The sequence below is a fragment of the Microtus oregoni genome, unplaced genomic scaffold (genome assembly GCF_018167655.1).
Source record: "Microtus oregoni isolate MIOR12 unplaced genomic scaffold, Mior012 000024F_ref0000369, whole genome shotgun sequence".
In the NCBI taxonomy this organism is placed as follows: domain Eukaryota; kingdom Metazoa; phylum Chordata; class Mammalia; order Rodentia; family Cricetidae; genus Microtus; species Microtus oregoni.
This window is the reverse complement of record NW_024543083.1, coordinates 4396273-4416218: the sequence shown is the minus strand read 5'-3', so window position 1 is coordinate 4416218 and position 19946 is coordinate 4396273. Positions and strand designations below refer to the sequence as shown.

The window sequence follows — 19946 nt, the reverse complement described above, 5'->3', positions numbered from 1 at the left end:
ATCGAGTGGACGCTTAATTATGCAAATATATTCTTCATAGCTCCACCTTTCACTGCGTTCCCTCTCCGCCCTGCTGTTGCTTTTCGGCTGTAAGTCGTGACCAGAAGCGTTGCGGCTACCCTGGCGGAAGTAATTTTTGCACTTTACGGCGACAATGAGCCCGGAGCCGGAAGTTGCTGAGTGCAGAGTCTGCACGGGGAAAGTTCTAGGTCCTGGGATCCTCGCAGGTGTCATGGCTCAGTAGTTTATCTTTAAAACTTACTTTTTTTGGTGCTCGGTCTTCAGAGGGATTAATTCTGCCACGTGTTAGGAGTTTGAGGCTCTCGCCCTAGCAAGGCCCCTTGCACTCGACTCGTCTGTCTCTGATTTCCGTGCCGTTCGTTGGGAGACTCCCCTCCCGGGGGCGACCTTCCCTCTGAGACTCCAGAGCCCTCCACGCTTGGGTCTCCGTCCCCGGTGGGGAACCCAACCCACCCGGGAGCGAGCGGAAATGAAGCTGGACGACACCTCCCCGCCCTCCGAGGGCTCTGCCCGCACCCTCGAAAATTCCCTCTCCAAGATTCTGCACGGTCTTAGCCAGGCGTCAGGCCGGGGCCACGCCAGACCCTCCGTCCTGCACGACCTCAGTGCTTTAATCGAGGCCGCCGATGGGAACGAGTTATTTGTGGGGAGTGGGACTCGGGGGATGCCCGAGGTCCTGGGACAGGTGGCGAAGGCCCTGGAGAAGTTCGCAGCCCCGCCCCAGGAGAAGACAGAGGGAGGCGATGGCCATTCCGAAGTGCCCGAGAAGGCAACCGAAGTCGGGCTACTGTTTCTCAAGCTGCTGGGGAAGGTGGAAAGTACTGCAAAGAGTTCTCCCGTCTGCCCTGCGTGGAAGACAGGCCTCCGCCACTTGGCGGGACCCGTGTATGTTTTTGCCGTCACACACAGACTGAAGCAGCCCTGGACCAGTACAAGATCTCAGCAGGTGGCTGATGAGGCGCTGTCCTTACTGCTTAGGGTTACGGAGTGCAGTTCTGTGGCAGGATTCTTATGCGGGGAAAATGAGGATGACCGAGGGAGATTTGCTGCGGTCTTGGGGCTTCTGAAACCCCATTTGAATAAGTGAGTACTGCACGTTTCACTACTAGCAGGCAGATAGAAATGTTGGCATATTCGATCTCTTAAGGGCCAGAGCGGTTGTGACCCGGTAGAAACGAGGTAACCAACTAGATAGAAGCAAACTCCACATTAGAACAGTAGTCTTCTAACTCCATTTTTCTGCATAGAACGACTGCCTTGGGAAATTGGAAATTCTGTCCCATATGTATGGAATCAAGTATCTTATGCTAAGCACCAATCTTTCAGCTTGGATTTAAATATTGGGACCTCTAACTCTGATAACTGTTAATTATTAAATTAGGATGATTATTAAATAAAGAACTAATAGAAATAAAATGATGAAAACCACTTAAAACTATAAAGTAGACTGAATTGGATTTTATTAGCTAAAGTACTTGCTGTGAATTTTGACTTGCTACATTTAGTTTTTTGTTTTGTTTCCAGCCAGGTTTTAATTTTGTTTATTTATATTTTATTTATTCATTTTTGAGGTAGAGTCTCACTATATAGCCCTGGCCGACCCGAAACTCTTCTATAGACCAGGCCAACATGGAACCAACAGATTGGTCTGCCTCTAATTTCTTTGTGTGTCACCACATCTATTCCAGGCAGGGGTTTTTTTTCCCCCCTTTAAAAGGATTTTATTATTTTTAATTATGTGCCCCACAGGCGTGCCCCATCATGCCTGCTGTGTGCACTGCCTCAGATTGAGCCCAGGGCTTTGTGCGCGTTAGGAAGCCCGTTACTGCCTGAGCTGGATCCCTAGTCTTCTGGCACCAGATGCTGACACAAAATAAACTTGGCGCTAAAAGGCTTTGAAACTAGCGCCTCTTTCTTTCCTTCCTTCCTTCTTTCTTTCTTTCTTTCTTTCTTTCTTTCTTTCTTTCTTTCTTGACATGCTTACTTTATAGCCTGTCTCTGAGCTCCTCATGTAGTCCACGTTGGCCTCAACCTTGAGAGACCCTCCTGCCTCAGTTTGCTTCATGCTTAAGATTACAGAGGTGCACAGTTTTGGTGTTCTTTTATTGTTTTGGCTAGGACTAGGTCAGGTAGTGTCCATGAATCTTATTTTATTATTTGTAACTCAAGGCAATATAGCTGTTATACAGTAATTATTTTGAGGAGGTTGAGTCAGATGTGCAGACTCCTTTTATAAACTAGGAGTTGGTGCTCGTGTTCTGATTTGATACTTGGACGTTGTAATGATGAGACACCTTTCCTCTCCTCTCTCTTCTCAGCACCTGGCACATCATCCGCCAACATGACCATGGACCCTAGAGGACTTTTACATAGCTGTCGTACATGGCTGCTGCTTATTTGATAAGCTTAGATTACCCAGAGTTTGGGCAGTTGATGAATGTATATAATGCAGGTTATGTAAAGTAATTCAATACAAATCATAAAATGTATTTGAGAAAACAAGTTGTATAGGAGATATATATATATATATATATACACACACACACATACATGCATAAATGTATATGTATAAATCGGTTAAAGTTTAAATAGTTTCTTTGCTAATACTGTGTCATTTTATTTAGTGTGCTTTTCATGTGGTCCTTGCAGGGAATCCTGGAAGAATAATCCCGCTGTTAAACATGTTTTCTCCTGGACTCTGCAGCAGGTCACGCAGCCCTGGCTGAGCCAGCACCTGGAGAAGATACTTCCTCCGTCTTTGATCATCTCAGATGACTATCAGACAGAGAATAAAGTCCTGGGTGTGCAATGCCTCCATCACATTGTGATTAACGTGGTGAGCAGCCTCGCTCCGGCCTGTGCTGATTGGGCAGGCTGAGCTACTCACGACTGCGCTTCCTTTCTCAGCTGTTTTTCTCTGCTTATGTCTTACAAGTAGCTTTCTCTTCATGTTGTCATTTAATGTACTTATTTATATTTTTTCTCCACATATATATATCTTTCTCCCCCAATCTGGTGGAAATAGTATCTCACTGATAATATAATAAATAAAATGGCAATTTTAGAAGAGACGTAAAGTCATTCTTCATTTTATATATATATTTATATAAATATATATATTAAATGAAACTAAAAGCAAAAACAAAACATGCTTATAGAAATTAACTGGTACCTCTCAAGTTTAAAAAAAAGTCAGGCCAGGCGGTAATGGCACACACCTTTAATCCCAGCACTCGGGAGACAGAGACAGGCAGATCTCTGTGAGTTTGAGGCCAGCCTGATCTACAAGAGCTAGTTCCAGGACAGGCTCCAAAACTACAGAGAAACCTTGTCTCGAAAAAAACTAAAAAAAAGTCAGAACTCAAAAAATGTACAGAGTGTTGCTGAAGGAGACTTTTGTACTGTGGTGCTCCTAAAATACATGCAGAAGAGAGTGGTTTACTAAGTTTGCATATACCCATATCTAATTTATTTATTTATTTTTGTTTGTTTTTAATTTTATTTATTTGTATTTTTTTATGTACTCTGCATGTACACCTGCAGGCCAGAAGAGGGCATCAAATTTTAATACCGATGGTTATAGCCACCATGTGGTTACCAGGAATTGAACTCAGGATCTTTGGAAGAGCAGTCAGTGCTCTTAACCTCTGAGCCATCTCTCCAGCCCGCCCCCCCCCCAATCTAATTTAAAATTAGCAACATTTTGCCACTCTTGAGAAACCTTTAACCGGATAATTTGTGTGTTTGCAGCCCGCTGCTGATTTGCTGCAGTACAACAGAGCCCAGGTCCTGTACCACGCCCTTTTCAACCACTTGTACATGCCAGAGCACCACCTCATTCAGGTGTGTAAGATTTACTCCTAACCGCCTGGGTTCTGGGATGCGTCGAGGGTAGTATTGCATAAGCCAGAGCAGTTTAGAGCTGTTGTCCCCTGGGAAAAGGAGGGCGCCTGAAAGCTGCTGCATCTCAGTGTTAAGCGGGCATCCACTCTCCTGAGCATCTGCAGAGCAGCCGACTTTTATCTTCATGAGTGTCAACTATACGCTACTTGCAGGTAGGTCTGTTTTTATTAATTAAATGTTCCTCTATGCTGGTCCATGTCAACAAATGGATTTGAAACCTCTTGTATGTGGATACTTCAGTGTCATTCTGCAGCCAACACCATTAACTGATAGTTGTCACGTGTTTGTGGTAGGTTCAAGAATAAGTGATTCAGGGAGTGTTTCTAGCTTGAAGCCCTTTGGGAGACTTCTATGTAAATACATGACTATGTAAATACATCGATCCCTGTGTATGTACAATACAGCAATAACTGTATTACGAGAGGTGCAATGTGTGACCAGCGGCAATAGGCAACTAGCAAGTTTGAAGGTAGCTTTAGGAGACTGGGAATGACAGGATAGATGTTAATGAAGGGTAAAAAGTAGGTTCTTAGGAGGGAGAACACTGTGAAGACAGAAGAAACAAGCTATAGAAAGTTATTAGTAGAGCTATCTTGGTTTTCTGTGTGCTGGGATTGAATCCCAGTCCTCATACATACAAAGAAAGTGCTCTCCACTGAGCCTCCTCAACTTGTTGCTCGTTTTCTGTATCAGGGTCTGATTCTAGCTGGCCGGAAACCTGCACTGACTCTGCTAAGTGCTGGGAAGGCAGATGGCAGGTGCACAGCACAGTGATCAGCAGCTCCTCCCTGCTTCTGTTCTGTGCTTTCTCTATCTGTAATATTTTGGGTCCTGGGAATCCACTTAATATTAGATCGAAAATTTATTAGCATGGTGGAGAAAGGAGATTTTTAAAATTGTCAGTCACCTAGAAAAGCCAGAGGGCTAAAAGGGAATGCCTGGACATGATGACTTCAAATAAAGAAGTTTGGGCCATCTTAGATTCTGTCGGGCAGTTTGATATAAAGTGCCTGTGACTATCATGGATCACTAAGTCTAAGGGACAATAGATCTAGATTCCTGGGTTAAGCAAGGCCTGAGCTCAGCCATTCTTTCCACGTCACAGATTACTAAAGAACAGTTCTTGAGAGGAGGTTTGAAAATTTGCAGTAATATGTCTTTTAGAATTCTGTGACATATCCTAGGGGCAGTAGATTAATGAAGATCTTAGAAGAGTCAGAAATGCTGTGGACGCAAATGAATGAACTCTGGTTTCCTTTCATTCTTTTCTCTAGGCTGTGCTCCTGTGCCTCCTAGATTTATTCCCTGTCCTAGAGAAAGCTCTGCACTGGAAGGGAGATGCAGCTCGAGCCACTGCACACTGTCATGACGTACTTCAACTCATCCTCACCCACATGGAGCCAGAGCATCGCCTTCTCTTACGTAGGACGTACGCCAGAAACCTGCCCGCCTTTGTGAAGAAGTACGTGCCTGGGCTGCTCTGGTCACACACACCATGTTCAACTTGTTAGCATCTCATTTCCTCTTCTGTTTTTAGGTTGGGGATCCTAACTGTCCGGCACATGAAGAGGCTGCAGCAAGTTATTGTTGGTTATCTGGAGGTTTATGATGGACCAGAAGAAGAAGCAAGGTTGAAGATACTGGAAACCCTGAAACTTGTCATGCAGTATACTTGGCCCAGGTATAGCATCCTGCTTACAGATGTGCTGGGAGGGCGTGCATAGGTTAGCTTTCAATTCAGAACTTACCCAGATCAACTATTTGGGACATGCAATGTATCTGAATCTTTTTCACTTGGTTCATCTCTAGGATATTCAACTACTTCAAATTACTCATATTTGAACCCCTTTCATCCGCCAATGGTTCTAGGTTCTGACACAATTAAATTACTTCTCTTCCTTAAAAGTTCTAAGGGTTATGGCACAACCCTTGAATTCCAGCACTCAGGACACAGAGGCAGGCAGATTTGAAGCAGAGGCAGTAGGTTTGAAGCAAGCCTAGTATATTTAATGAGTTTCAGGCCAGCCAGGGCTACATAGAGAGCTTTCTCAAAAAAACAGAAAACAAAACAAACCCCACACACGAAAACAACAAAAATTCTATGGTCATGGAAGTTGGGAAACATTGTAGATTGTATTACTTTTCTATTTCTCTGGTAAGATACCATGACCAAGGCAGTTTATAGAAGAAAGTTTATCTGGGGCTTACAGCTTCAGCGGGTTAGAGTCCCTGACCATTGCAGAAGGGAGCGTGGCAGCAGACAGGCAGGTATGGCTTTGCTGCAGTAGCTGAGTGCTCACATCCTGAGACACAAAGGATGAAGGAAGAGAGCCAACTAGGAACGGAATGGGCTTTTAAAACAGAGCCCACCCCTGGTGCCACACCTCCTAAGTTTTTCCAAAACAGTTCCACCAGATGGGACCAAGCATTCAAATATATAAGCCTAAGGGGTCCATTTTCATTCAGCACAGCACACAGATGGTCGGTCCAGATTGTAATTAGAATTTATATCAAAATACTAAAGGCTGTTTAGGATTGATGTGTAGTTAAGTGGTAGAGCACTTGTCTGTCATGTTCGAGAGTTCCATCCTTATCACTGTTCCTCCCCAAAAAGGCTACTTAGAGAAGTGCTTGAGTAGGCGTGTTTAAGTGTTCTTCCTACAGGTCCTCAGTCTAACGGGAGAATGGTGTGCTTGGAGTGCTCCAGGGCGCATCGTTCAACATCCGCAGAGCAGTGACTCGGTTGCTAACTGAGGATGCGCTTATTTAGAAGGCATTCCTTATGTGGCTTGACAGTGTCAGGAGGAAAGGACCACCTGAACTGCCTAGTCACCTAATGGCTTTCTTGCATGAATGGACAGAATTCTGGAATGCAGCCAGAAAATCAAGAGCCCCAACTTAGTCTGTTTGGGAGTGTATTTTCTTTCTTATAAATATACCAGGAGTCAAGAAACTTCGTCACGTTTGTTACTGTACTGCATTTCTTCACCTGTCATCTTTGTCCCCCACTAAACTACAGAATAGAAGACAACATCGAATGTATTCCTGAAGCACTCGGTACCTGTTATTAGGTCCATAAGTATTTAGAGGATGAAGAGATGAATTAAATGAAATTGAATCAAACTCATTCTAAACTGGGCCATTAAAAGAGAAAAGTACAGACATGTCGGGATGTGAGGGCAGGGGCATGTGCACTTCTGTGTGGGCGCATAGCATGGGAGTGGTGAACACGCACACTGCAGTGAGTGGTTAGAGACACAAGCTGGGAAACACTGAGCAGTTGAGATGAAGTGATGAAAATGAGTTTTCTAGTTACAGTACTATCCAGAAATATTGGGTGTGTATGTGTGTGTGCGTGCAAGTGTCTGTGTCCCACAGTTCATGTTATTTTCCACCTTTCATTAAAGTCTGGCTTATAAAACTTACCACGTTAAAGCCTGTAACAGTGGCATGGTGTAGTCAGAACATCGTGTAGCCGATAGTTGTGTCTATTTCATCAAAAGGATGAAGACTTAGAGAAAAGCAATTAATAATAAAATAGAATAATAGACTAGGCAAGTGAGTAGCCAGTGACTGAAAGTTCATAGTGACACTTAAGCCCTGCCAGTCATCCTTATTTCTCTAAGGCAAGGTTTTTCTCTGTAGTAAAGCTCACATTCTAGATCCTCCGTGTCCTCAGTGCTGGGAGTCTAAGTACATACCACTGCCTGCAGCCCTTAATGTCCTAGCATTAACTCACATGACTAGGCTGTCTCATCTCAGGTCAAAATTATAGGGCCTTGAGCAGGATAATCTCAGCCCAAAGCATTGGCAGGAAACAGTTTCCTGGAGGTTTGTTTGAGACAGCAGAGTTTTGCTGTAGCCCTGGCTGCTCAAAAATCTCAGAGCCACCTGTCTCTGCTTCCTAACTGGTATCAAGTGTTCCTGAGCAAGTGAACCAATGTATGTACACAGGCTGGGTGTAGTAGAAAGAAAGGAACTTTGAGGCTAACAATCTGCGGTCTGCCTTTGGTCCTGTTTGTAGTGCTGTGATAGCAAACATCATTTGACTTCAGTTTTCCCGTATCTTGACCAAGTTTTGTCCAAGTTTAACATTCCAGTTTGCAATATGAAATTTTTTGTTGTTTTTTGTGATTTCAGAATTTCCTGCAGAGTTGTGGTCTTGCTGAAGGCTCTCCTGAAACTGATATGCGATGTAGCAAGGGATACAAGCCTCACATCCGAGGCAACTAAGAGCACCCTGCTCCAGGAAGCCACAGACTGCCTGATTCTTCTGGACCATTGTTCTCAGGGGCAAGTGAAGGTAAGGCAAGAGTCTGCAAGTAAGTTTCAGTTGGCCTTGTTCCTAGGTAACCCCAGTGATTAATTGTGATTTAACTACTTGTATGCCCAAGCATGTTTGGACATGAACATAGAGTGTTAGGCTCCTACCTCTGTACTCTGTAGTCTTGGACTGTTTGTCCGATACCTTACCCTATTTATTTTTGGTGGTAGGGCCAAATTCTTTTAATGCTATTCAAAACCATTTAGAGCAAAAAAGATCAGATATTACTGGCATTCAGAACAAGAAAGAACAAGCCACCAGGATTTTATACAATTGTGATCTGAGATTGACACGACACCCACTGTGTTAGTGAGACAGACACCTTAAAGTTCTGCTCTAGACTTTGAATTAAAACCAGTACCAACAAAGCCCAAAGAAATGAGGTTCTTAGCTGCAAAGGAGTAATACTGTAATTGAGATACTATGGTGTTCCTATGGAGGGACACCTTTTGAGATGTTTGGCCATATTCTTGTGTCCAAGTGCAGGTATATGGGACATAGGGTGTCATTCACGCACCGTCCCCACTTTTTAAGACAGATCTCTCACTGACACGGAATTCTTCAAGCAAGCTTGGCTGGTTGGTTGGTGGGCCAAGTAGGCCCCAGGGATCTACCTGTTTCCTCTTCCCCATACTTAGGTTACAGGTGTGTGCTCCCACTGATGACAAGTGTGAGTTTTAAACATGGACTGAACCCAGGTCCTCATGCTCATCCCACTGAGCTAGCTCCCCAATTTCCAAATACTCAATTTAGCAACAGGAAGTTCTTCATTTTCATGTCCCACAAAATTCTCAGAACTACAGTTTATGGAATCTATAACATATATTTATTTACATGTAATTGAAAGACTAATTGCCCATTTTTATTACAATAAGAATCTCTAAAGATTAAAGGAGCATGAGAAGAAATTCATGCTCCAAAATATGTAGAGCTCAGGTATGGTTTGCTTCAGTTTATTCAAACATTTCACTGTTGCTCTTTACACGCGTTTGTGTGGTTTTCCAGCCAGAGGTCCACTTGAGTTGTTTTGGCTAGAATGAAGCAGGCTCTTAGAAGCCACTGGGCTACGTACACTCGTGGAACAGGTTTTAACTGACACCTGTTCCGGTAGAGGTACTTCCTTTAGTGCCCACACTCGAATGTATGAACTAAGACAATGGGGAAACAGGTTTTACAAATGTACTGCTTGTTTGTTTTCATGTTTCAGGGTCTTCTGTCTAGAATCGTCCTGTCCTGTGAAGACAGCACAGTGGTGAGCTGCATCAGTAAAGTGCAGCAGTGCTCTGCAGGTGTCCCTGAGTGACACCATGACCAACCAGCAAGGAAGGGTGTGGATGGAGTTATGGAAAAATCTATTTTTATACTAAACATTGTAAGTTGGAACTTTTGTTTTCTTCAGTTTATAAGAGAAACTGAACAAGGGGAAAAAATTGAAGCTGGGTGGTGGTGGCACAAGCCTTTAATCCCAGCATTCAGCAGGCAGAGGTGGATCTGAGTTTGAGGCCAGTTTGGTCTACAGAAAGAGTTACAGAACAGCCCAGGCTACATAGAAAAACCCTGTCTCAAAAAACTAAAAAGGATAAAGAAACACTGGCATTTCTAAGTAAAAACTGGGAAGGGAAAATTTAGCACTTATAATTTAGAACCATTTACACACAGTGTCAGTCCAGCTCCAGGGACTCCTCTGTCAGATCCCTGGGCTCAGGCTGTTACAAACAGCATGTGTTACAAAAATATTCTTTACACTGTAAGGCTCTCTCTTCTCCACTCACTCCCTGGAGTGACATATATATATTAACAATATAAATACTGTATGAAATATAGCACAAAGGAGCACAGTTGGAAGTGTTGACTTTTCAGGATAAAACATGAAGGAGACTCATGTGGTTTTGGCTTTGGCTGCGGGCTCTGTCTCCTGCTCATACTCTATCTCCACATAGGCCCGTTTTTTCCGCAAAGGTCCTTTCAAGGGTGCTTTGCCTTTGTGTTTGGCTTTAAGGGCCTTCTCTTCTTCTTCACTGGAGGAGTCGTCATCCTGTTCTTCATCACTGCCAGCATCCAGTTTATCCATATCCTAATACGAAGAGATAGAAGTCAGACAAGGAAGTGCACAATTTCTCCAGACTTTTCCCTGCTCAGCCAATACAGAACAGACAAAGAGTTTATCTGCTCCTGTGTTCAGGTTTCCCCTGCTCCCCGCTTTTGTAGCATGCCACAAAACATTCTTTATTCCACAGAGCTCACCTCAAAATCACTCAGGTCACTCTCATCCACATCACCGTCTTCTACAAACTCTCTTTTACCCACATCCTAAGATAAAACATAGTTACCAGGATAGGAAAAAAAAAATGAAGATCCAGTTTAGACACGTAGTTTTACATCTTTTCATAAGTAAGTGAATCAGAGTCTTCTAAACCTATTACTCTCAAGTTTAACAATTATAAATTAAAAAGAAAAATTAAGGATATAAAAGCCTATAGTTTATTGGCTGAATTCTGCTGAACCAGAATTAATCATCACATGATACAAAAGGGGGGTGGAGAACTGGAGAAATGGCTCAGAGGTTAAGAGCACTGGCTCTTCTTCAGAGGTCCTGAGTTCAAGTCCCAGCAACCACATGGTGGCTCATAGCCATCTGTAATGAGATCTGGTGCCCTCTTCTGACATGCAGGCAGAACACTGTATATGTAACAAATCTTTTTTTTTTTTTTCTTTTTTTTTTTGGTTTTTTCGAGACAGGGTTTCTCTGTGGCTTTGGAGCCTGTCCTGGAACTAGCTCTGTGGACCAGGCTGGTCTCGAACTCACAGAGATCCACCTGCCTCTGCCTCCCGAGTGCTGGGATTAAAGGCGTGCGCCACCACCGCCCGGCTATGTAACAAATCTTTAAAACAAAACAAAGAACAAAAGGGGAAAATAATGCTGCCTCTGAATTACATGAAAACATGTTATCCTAAAGATTGCTGCGTTTTAAAACAAGACAAACCATACTTACCTCTTCATCTTCCTCCTCCTCATCTTCTTCATCTTCAGAGTCACTCTCTGCTTCCTGTTTCTCAAGGGCCTTGTCGAAGGCATGGATGGGGAAGTTGTAGATGTCGCCATACTGAAGAATAAACACAGACTGCCTTCAACTGTTCTTGAGTATTACATTTTTCAAAGTTCCTCTGACCAACAAGCATATTATTCATCATCAGGGACTAAATAAGGAAAACTATGATAAACAATATTTCTATAGCTTTCCAACCTCTGTACAGTATATTTACAACTTTTAACAATCAGCAGTTGATATTAAATAGATAGCTTCTGTGGAGAAGAAAGCCAAGTCATTTCAAATCTACTAGTTTATGAAACCACGGACATTAGGACAAATCGAATTTTGTTTAGAAAGGGAAATAACACGTTTTAATCACCTTTCCATCTTTCTAAATGACACTGTTATTAATCAAAAGACTGAGATACTTTTTAAAAAGGTTTTTTAAAACTTTATTTTAAAGAACCTCAAAAGACTAGAGTAACACATAGAAGTAAACACTCTACCCATTGGGATTGAGGATGGAGGTTGATCGACAGAGTACTTGTTTAGCACATACAAATTCCTAGGTTCAATTTCCAACATCATATACACCTGCATGGTGACCTCCCTATACCAACCACGTGGGAGGTTGGAGATAGGAAGATCAAGAAATTAAAATCATCTTTTGCTACAAAGTGAATGTGATGCTATCATGAGATATAGTCTCAAAACAGCAAAATCAACTATAGGGAGGTACTGGAGTGAATGTTTGCTGACATGGTATGGCTATGCCAAGGACCCCAGAGCATAAGACCCTGAAAGAATGGCAAAGCTGTCCTCTTGTCTGAGTGCACATGCTGACAATGTGTACAGAAATGTCTACTATAGCTCCGCCTCCACCAACATTTATGGTCTGAAGTAGTCCCCACTACAGAGACTGCCCCTACTAAGATTTAGCTAAACCTGTCTCCTTGGTCCAGCTGTGTACCATAAACCCTGCCTCCTTACTTGTCTGCATGTAATACCCTACTCCCTTGTTCAGCTGTGTGTAAAAATCTGCCTCCCTGTTCAACTCTATATAGTAAACATGATGAGCTTCCAGGGTGCTCAGGTTTTTCATCCAAGAGCCCAGTCCATCCAATCCCAGCTTTCTGCATATCTCTCTTTTTTGCTCGTTGCTGCCCGGAATCAGGTCTGTCCCTGGAGGCTATGCATGGACGGAGGGAAAACCTATGACTTCTATGTTTTTATACAGAACTGTTGAGCTTGGAAGTGTCAACTGGAAATAAGGGCAAAAAAAGGCCTCACCAGGACAGGTCTACATGTATTTGTTTTATTCCATGCACAAATTGCCATGGGACAGCTATTTGTGATGTTAAAAAATAAATAGATTACATGGGCAGTGGTGGCGCACGCCTTTAATCCCAGCACTTGGAAGGCAGAGGCAGGTGGATCTCTGAGTTTGGGGCCAGCCTGGTCTACAAAATGAATTCCAGGACAACCAGGAAACCACGTCTCAAACAAACAAAAAAACCCCACCTAAATAAATAAATAAACAAACTAACAAATAAAAATTTAAAAATGCATTTTCTGTATTTCCTAGCATGGTGCTACTACTTAAGAAAACACCTGCCAATGCTACTAGCTTTCTCACCGTTTCTTGTTTGAGTCTTTCCAGTAATTCCTTCTCAATGGCGTTGTCCAGCTGGGCAGCTATTAATGCTTTTTCCTATAAGAAAAAGTACAAATCCATTGCTCCATTAGGACTCATTTTCTAGCCTGTACAAATATAATTACCAGCTTTTAATAGCAGTATGATGTAGTGTAGTTATTTTCTACTTGCCTCCATTTAGTGAGGCTTTCGCCTCTCTAGCCAGACACATTTCTTCTTTCCCTCTCAAAAGCTCTTGGAACCTTTCAATTCAAGAATTCCCATCTATAATTTGCATAAATATAACAAAGAAAATAATTCCTATGACTTCAGCAATAGTATTCTGGATTTTTAACAAGTTCTCGACAGACAAACTATACATACATGCTTACATACATTAAGAATGTCAGGAGGGGCTGGAGAGATGGTTCAGTTGGTAAAGTGTTTGACCTGTGAATATGAGGACCTGAATTTGAACTCCAAAGATCCACACAGAATGGCACATGATGGCACACACTACTAACTGTGCCAACTGCAAGAAAGGAGGCAGATAGGTGGACCCCTGGAAGCTTGTGGGAAAGATCCTGGCCTACAGAGTTCAAGTCAATTAAAGATCTCTCAAGAAAATAGTAGGAGGAGCTTGAGGACTCACTCAAGGCTGTCCTTTGACTTCCACATGCATCTATGTCATGCATGTGTGCTCTATGTACACTATAAATATATAAGTGGATTTTAAAAAGTGTCAGAAAATACTTTTGGTGGGAAGGAGGCCTCTGAATTCACGTGGGAAAAGTGTAACTTTCTCCGCAATGTTTACAAGAGCACCTGTTTGATAATTAGGGAATATGGAAAGTCACTAGCTGGACTTGAATAAAAACTGGTGTATAATTAGTGGAGAATTAAGAATTCAGTGCAGTCTCCAATCATCTAAGCTCTGTGTGGTGATACACACCTGTAATTCCAGTACCCTGGGTTGCTGAAGGAGGATCATGTTGGGCCAGTTCAGGTCACATAGTAAGAGGCTGTCTTGGACAGCAATGAAACAACAAGATTAGAGATCTAAAGGTCCATGTGATTAGTAGGAATAAAAGTACCAAATATTATTGAAGGTGCTCCTTAAAGGACAAAAGGAAGTGAATGTTATTTGGTGAAAGAGAGAGCACTGTAAATGCCAAGAAGGAATGAGAACTGGAACTTGTCGGAACAGCTGATTCTGAGGAGGAAGCTCAGCCCAACTCAGAAATATCAGAGAGGAGGACAGAGACTACTCTGGACAACAGCTGGAATTTCTGGAGCACACTGTCCTCTCCATGCATATTACCGTCACCACCCTTTCGTAACAAAACAATCCAGTTTACTTCAGAGTAGCTTAACCCGAGATCAGAGCAGTGTGTCCCATTCTTTGTTTATTTTTAACCAATAATCAAAACTTTTCAATTTTCTAAGTTATATAACCAAAATAGCCATAAGGCTACTTACAGACAGGGTTTAAACTCGGCTAAAGATAATGCATGAGTCAGATAATGTCAAAATTCTAAATTCTGAAATGTCTGACTGAGGAATTTTAGATACGGAGTTATCTAAAATACCTTTTTACTGTTTTCCATTATATCCAAATGGAGAGTATCTGCTTTTAGCCTTCAGTGAAAATCATAATCTGAAGATATGAAAGTGGCCATATGTCACTAAAGAGACACTCCCCAATTTGACTCATGATGAAGCCCAGGCACCAACCCCTTTCTCACATGGAGATAGAGAACCTATGTAAGCATCAGAACAGTGTTTACCTCTCTTCTCTTCTCCCTCCGCTCAACCTTCTTGCTCAAGGGAACAAGTTTCTTCCTAGCAGAAATCAAATACATTATATTAGAAAATTCAAGTTCATTCTAAATATTAAAGAATTAGAATTGGTTTTCTCTTGACAGCACATCTGCCCAGCACACGCAAAGCTCTAGGTTTGATTGCTATGTGCATTTGAGCATGAACACACACACCTACAGTTGAATGGTAGGAAAAGCCAGGAGCCCAAGTAGTGGCTCATTCACATCAGTAACTTAGCACTGACCTGAGGCAGAAGGATCACTGTGAGTTGGAAGCTACGTATTAAGTTCTAGGCCAGTGTGTACTACAGGGTCAGAAGATTTGAACTAGCTCTGTAAACCAGGCTGGCCTTGAACTCACAGAGATCAACCAGCCTCTGCTTCCCAAGTGATTAAAGGCGTGCGCTGCCATGCCCAGCTATAGAAGTGAGATATTTTAACGTGGTTTTTTTTTTTTGTTTTTCGAATCAGGGCTTCACTGTAGCTTTGGAGCCTGCCCTGGAACTAGCTCTTGTAGCCCAGGCTGGCCTCAAACTCACAGAGATCGGCCTGCCTCTGCCTCCTGAGTGCTGGGATTAAAGGTGTGCACCACCACTGCCTGGCTTTTAACATGTGTTTTAATGTGGTTATTTTTATTTTCTTTAGGTTCATTACACTAGGATTAATGCTTCAATGAACCAAGAAACGGGAATTTTCTGAAAAAGGTTCACATGATTTTTAAGATTCTCTGCTGATCTCAATGAAAAGGCCTCCATTTGGCCTCCTTCAGAACTATTAGTCCTGTGGATTCCATGTCATCTCTACCCTGAGTGTAGTTCATACTTCTGATAATCACATTTTTACATCATTTTGAAACCTTTCATTTCAGCTTTTCTCAGGGACCTACACAGAAAAAATTTCAGGTGGGTAGGGCACACATTTTCTGCCTTAAAATCCTGCAGAGCCACTGGGCACATCCATATCCCAGTTTTGTCTTGGGACAAAAGGATTAGTCACAGGCATTTGTCTTGGGCATAAAGGATTAGTCACAGGTGAGTTTAATAGGAAGCGCTGTTTGTGACACGGTCTAGGGAAAGGCTGAACGTAAATAAAGGAATGAACTTGGCCCTTACCGCCGCTTCAGTGTAAGTTTTCTAATTCGAATCAGGTACTGGGTAATCTTGGTAAACCTCTGCTTACATTTGTGTCTAATGAAGCGAGGCCAGTAAATTAAATTTTCATCTATTTGTTCCAATGCTTTCTCATAGTTTTTACTAAGTCGGACCTGTGGAACAGAAAAGGGAAACAAGGGGGATGGTAAATCATTAGTTAGTAATGACAGGGCACACAGAAGATGGCTTCAATGTCTAGAGATGGCCAAAGTGTCACTCTTACTCTTGAGCAACGGTCCCTGCAGTTTTCTCAGTGAACCTTACCCGTTCCCAGAGCCGCCGGGGAAAAGCTGCTCGTTCTATGACCTTCATATACAGGTAGCACTGTCCTGAGGATAAGTTAAACAGTCATGTTACTATTTACAGACAAACTAGAAAGAACCTTTTATAAACTCTTGTGTGGTTTTCATACCTTTCTCTTCTTTAATGGTCGCATACTGACTGTTTGCCAGAGGACAAGATGACCGATTGCACAGCCCAGTCAGACTGTACTCATTTCTGCAGAAGCCCTGAGTCTTGGTTCTAGGATGCAAGGAAAAAAAATGTTTCCAACCAAGGGGGCAACTAAATATGGTTTAGTCTAGACTGCAATATACTCACCTTATTTTGAAAGAACAAAATTGTTTGTTTCCTAGTGTATTCCAGATAACCTGCAAGACAAAGTGAAAACCCATTTACTCTGGCCCCAAAGGTGCTGTTTAATGTAAAAAGAGACAGTGTTCTCCAGGCTGCAAATGGTGCTCACTGGTAGAATTCCTGTCATAGCACAGTGCTGCAGCGCCCAAATATAAAGGGAAAAAAAATAAGTATTCTTTTAATAGGCCTGACTTGTTTCCTTTACACAGTAACATAGTATTTGGGAAGCAGAAGTAGGCGGATCTCTGTAAATTAAAGGCCAGCCTGGTCTACAGAGCTTATTTAGCAACAAAATTTAATTAATAGTTGGCAACTTTTTTTTCCAGTATATACATACATTCTATCATCTGTAGTATGTACCTGTGCATTGTGTTAAAGAGTCACATCATAGATACCCGGTGACTTTTCTTTTTCACGTGTGTTCATTATCCACTGTCAAAGGCTGCACAGCACTAGATACTTAAGATACATCCCACAACTTTATCCTCTTTCACAGTACTACATAAATAAGACATACATCCCACAACTTTATCCTCTTTCACAGTACTACATAAATAAGACATACATCCCACAACTTTATCCTCTTTCACAGTACTACATAAATAAGACATACATCCCATAACTTTATCCCCTTTCACAGTACTACATACTTAAGACATACATTCCACAACTTTATCCCCTTTCACAGTACTACATACTTAAGACATACATCCCACAACTTTATCCTCTTTCACAGTACTACATACTTAGACATACATCCCACAACTTTATCCTCTTTCACAGTACTACATACTTAGACATACATCCCACAACTTAATCCCCTTTCACAGTACTACATACTTAGACATACATCTTACAACTTTATCCCCTTTCACTGTCTCTCTCTAGCTAACGTGTTCTTTATGCTAACGCAAAAGCACTGACATCTCCAGGCCCTGACATCATAAAACACAGTAATGTTTGTGGATGAAAAAAAGTACAGCCTTCAAGTGCAGTATTTAGTTATGAGAAAGTATATGAATGACGCTGCAACAAGTTGCAGTCAATTTAAGAGCTATATATGGGTGTATGAGAGCATAGAAGAAGTCTTTGGATGGACCGCCTAGAGGAACTGAGAAAGACTCTAAAGCAATTAAAGAAAAAACGAAGAAGGGTCAAAGCATAATGCATATGTTGAGTATTTAATAGGGGTGTCTGGTGAAGAAGTAGGAAACAATGAGTGAGTGCGGATACCACTCACACTGTGGCTTTTAAGCAGCATTGGATCAGATCTCTCCTAAGCACCACATTTGTCTGTGTATCTAGCTGCCCACTTAGCATCTGTGAAAGGATCCCAATGATAAGCACACCGAGATGCCACTTTTAATTCCACACTCCTCCAAAGAATACAACATTCTTCCCAGTTCCCACTAAAACGACCTAAAAACGTTTCCTTCAAGATTCCACCTGACCTCGCACTGGCAAGGATATCAAATTCATCATCCCTCTCTCACCATCTTGATTCCTATAACAAGCCCCTCCGATGCCCTCTGTATTCCGCCTGTCCCATCTCCGATCTTTGTACCTCTACCATTCCTACCCTCCTTCAGTGGCTGGCTCGTTACCGATTTCTTTGCTTTTTATTGAAATGCCTGACTGGCCATTTCTGCAGTGGTCTCTCCTCCCCACTCTTCCTCATAACTCCTCTTTCGTGGTATCGTTTACCATGCAAACGTTTCATCCGTTTATTCTCCATCCCCACAGTGCTTATGAAAACACAAGTGTTGTCTGACTGATTAATAACCAAGTACTCAGTAATTACCACATTGCCTACTGGAATTGATAAGTATTAACAACTCCTGCAAACCGACGAACGTAGGATACTGCCGAAATTATGACCCAGACAGTAGAGCAAGGTAGAGAAAAAGCCTAACACAGGATACGTATACAGAAAAGGAACGCTCATGGACGAGCAAACTTGGCACCTCTCCTGCCTTCCAAGTCACTCAGCTGGCAACGGCACAAGGGCCTTTACCGCTAGGCACCAGGGACGAAGTGAGTCGATCCGGCGGGAGGGTGGGGTGTCCTGGCCTTTTAACCGCAGTGGGGCTCGAGTGGGGACCCAGTTTTGAAAACCGGGTTCTGCAAGTCTCGCAATCCGAGAAAACAGGAGACGAACGGGCCATCTAAGTATGTGGGTTTGAGTCCTAAGAGAACGAAGTGGCCCGCATAAACCCCGGGGCTCCAGAGCAACAGGAGGGAACTCACATCATCCGACTGCATGGTGCCGGAGGATCAGCACGCCGCGTTAGGCAGGACAAGGAAAGCAGACATGCTCCTTCCGGGGAGTCACTTCCGGAGAGCCCGGCATAGCCTATCGCGAGAGCGTCTCAATCTCGTCGGAGGCAGTGACGTCTCCTAGTGGACTGTGCGTGCGCGCTTCCGCTGTCTCGCGCTCGATCAGTTCGGGTCGTGCTCGCCGCCTGCATCCTTTACCCTAGCGGCGAAGGCGGCGGCACGCGTGTCCTGCTTGGTTTGTTTTAGGAGCTCTCTAGCGTCTTCCTCAGTGACAGGCAACGTTGTGCACTCTCCCAAAACCTCTAAAAAGTGGGTCTTATTTGTCCTAATTGGTAGGCGCGCTCCCGAGCCTCCCATTGTGCACGCGCGGGGACTTGACGCTAACGCCGTCCTGCTTCCGGGCTGTGGCCGCGAGCCTGTAAGGACTAAAGGTGTCAGCTCTTTTACCAGCCTGCTGCGACTTTTTTGGTTTTTCGAGACAGGGTTTCTTTGTAGCTTTGGAGTCTGCCCTGGAACTTGCTCTTGTTGACTAGGCTGGCCTCGAACTCACAGAGAAACGCCTGCCTCTGCCTCGTGAGTGATGGGATTAAAGACGTGCTCCACCACAAACCGGCTCCTGCTGCGACTTCTGACGGCTAGCTCCCTCTTCACTTTGAAATACACACTGTAGAACTACTTTAAAGCAAAGCGAACAAAAAAAAAAAAAAAAAAAAAAAGACTGTGCAAGTGACCCACCAAACTGACAAATTCTCCCCTCAGCCTTGCTTCTCCCATAGTGCTGGGAATCAAACTCAGGTTACTAGGCTCATACAACCTCCCGAGCCATTATCCACTGAGAAAAATGCTTTCAAAAGGTCATCAGGGGTAATAACAAAATTGAGGTTTGCTTCCCCATTTCTCTTCCCCAAAAGCCATGAAATAATTCACCAAGTGATTCTGGAGCGACTGCCATGTACCAGATACATTCACAGGGTCTAGGCAAACAACAGCAAAAAGGGAAATTGTTCTGTGCCCTCAAGGTACTTACTTAGCCATGGGGATTCAGAAAATAGTAAAATAAATGATGCTATATACTATAAAACGTAATATTTAGGTACTAGCAAGTGTTGCAAAAGCAATGAAGCAGCTATGCACCATAGAAATCCCTTT

General features: G+C 43.0%; 2 protein-coding genes across 3 annotated transcripts; one reads left to right on the top strand and one right to left on the bottom strand.

Moving 5' to 3' along the window:
- Window positions 1-171: 171 nt before the first annotated feature.
- Window positions 172-9588, top strand: Tti2 (TELO2 interacting protein 2). 2 transcript variants are annotated; one of them, XM_041673897.1, is made up of 7 exons: window positions 172-1104; window positions 2671-2857; window positions 3772-3864; window positions 5199-5353; window positions 5462-5605; window positions 8065-8227; window positions 9456-9588. In XM_041673897.1, exons 1-7 carry the CDS (start codon window positions 491-493, stop codon window positions 9549-9551), a joined length of 1452 nt encoding a protein of 483 aa, XP_041529831.1. In that variant the 5' UTR covers window positions 172-490; the 3' UTR covers window positions 9552-9588. The 2 variants fall into 2 exon arrangements, with proteins under 2 accessions (XP_041529831.1, XP_041529830.1); XM_041673896.1 differs by having other exon boundaries at window positions 5199-5386.
- A 25-nt stretch (window positions 9589-9613) lies between these two features.
- Window positions 9614-18858, bottom strand: Mak16 (MAK16 homolog). The gene is made up of 10 exons (XM_041673898.1): window positions 18768-18858; window positions 16485-16534; window positions 16297-16406; window positions 16149-16213; window positions 15846-15997; window positions 14701-14755; window positions 12917-12991; window positions 11242-11352; window positions 10493-10558; window positions 9614-10322 (listed from the first exon to the last, which is right to left on the bottom strand). The coding sequence occupies exons 1-10, from the start codon at window positions 18780-18782 to the stop codon at window positions 10128-10130; spliced, it is 894 nt and encodes a 297-aa protein (XP_041529832.1). The 5' UTR covers window positions 18783-18858; the 3' UTR covers window positions 9614-10127.
- Between the last annotated feature and the right edge of the window lie 1088 nt (window positions 18859-19946).

Coding starts and splice junctions, on each gene's coding strand:
- Tti2 (XM_041673896.1), top strand. CDS start 491: ATGAAGCTGGACGACACCTCCCCGCCCTCCGAGGGCTCTGCCCGCACC. Junction 5,387..5,461: donor CTGCCCGCCTTTGTGAAGAA/GTACGTGCCTGG, acceptor TTCTGTTTTTAG/GTTGGGGATCCTAACTGTCC. Junction 5,606..8,064: donor ATGCAGTATACTTGGCCCAG/GTATAGCATCCT, acceptor TTGTGATTTCAG/AATTTCCTGCAGAGTTGTGG.
- Mak16 (XM_041673898.1), bottom strand. Junction 15,998..16,148: donor CCCGGCGGCTCTGGGAACGG/GTAAGGTTCACT, acceptor TCTGTTCCACAG/GTCCGACTTAGTAAAAACTA. Junction 11,353..12,916: donor AAAGACTCAAACAAGAAACG/GTGAGAAAGCTA, acceptor TTTATTCTTCAG/TATGGCGACATCTACAACTT.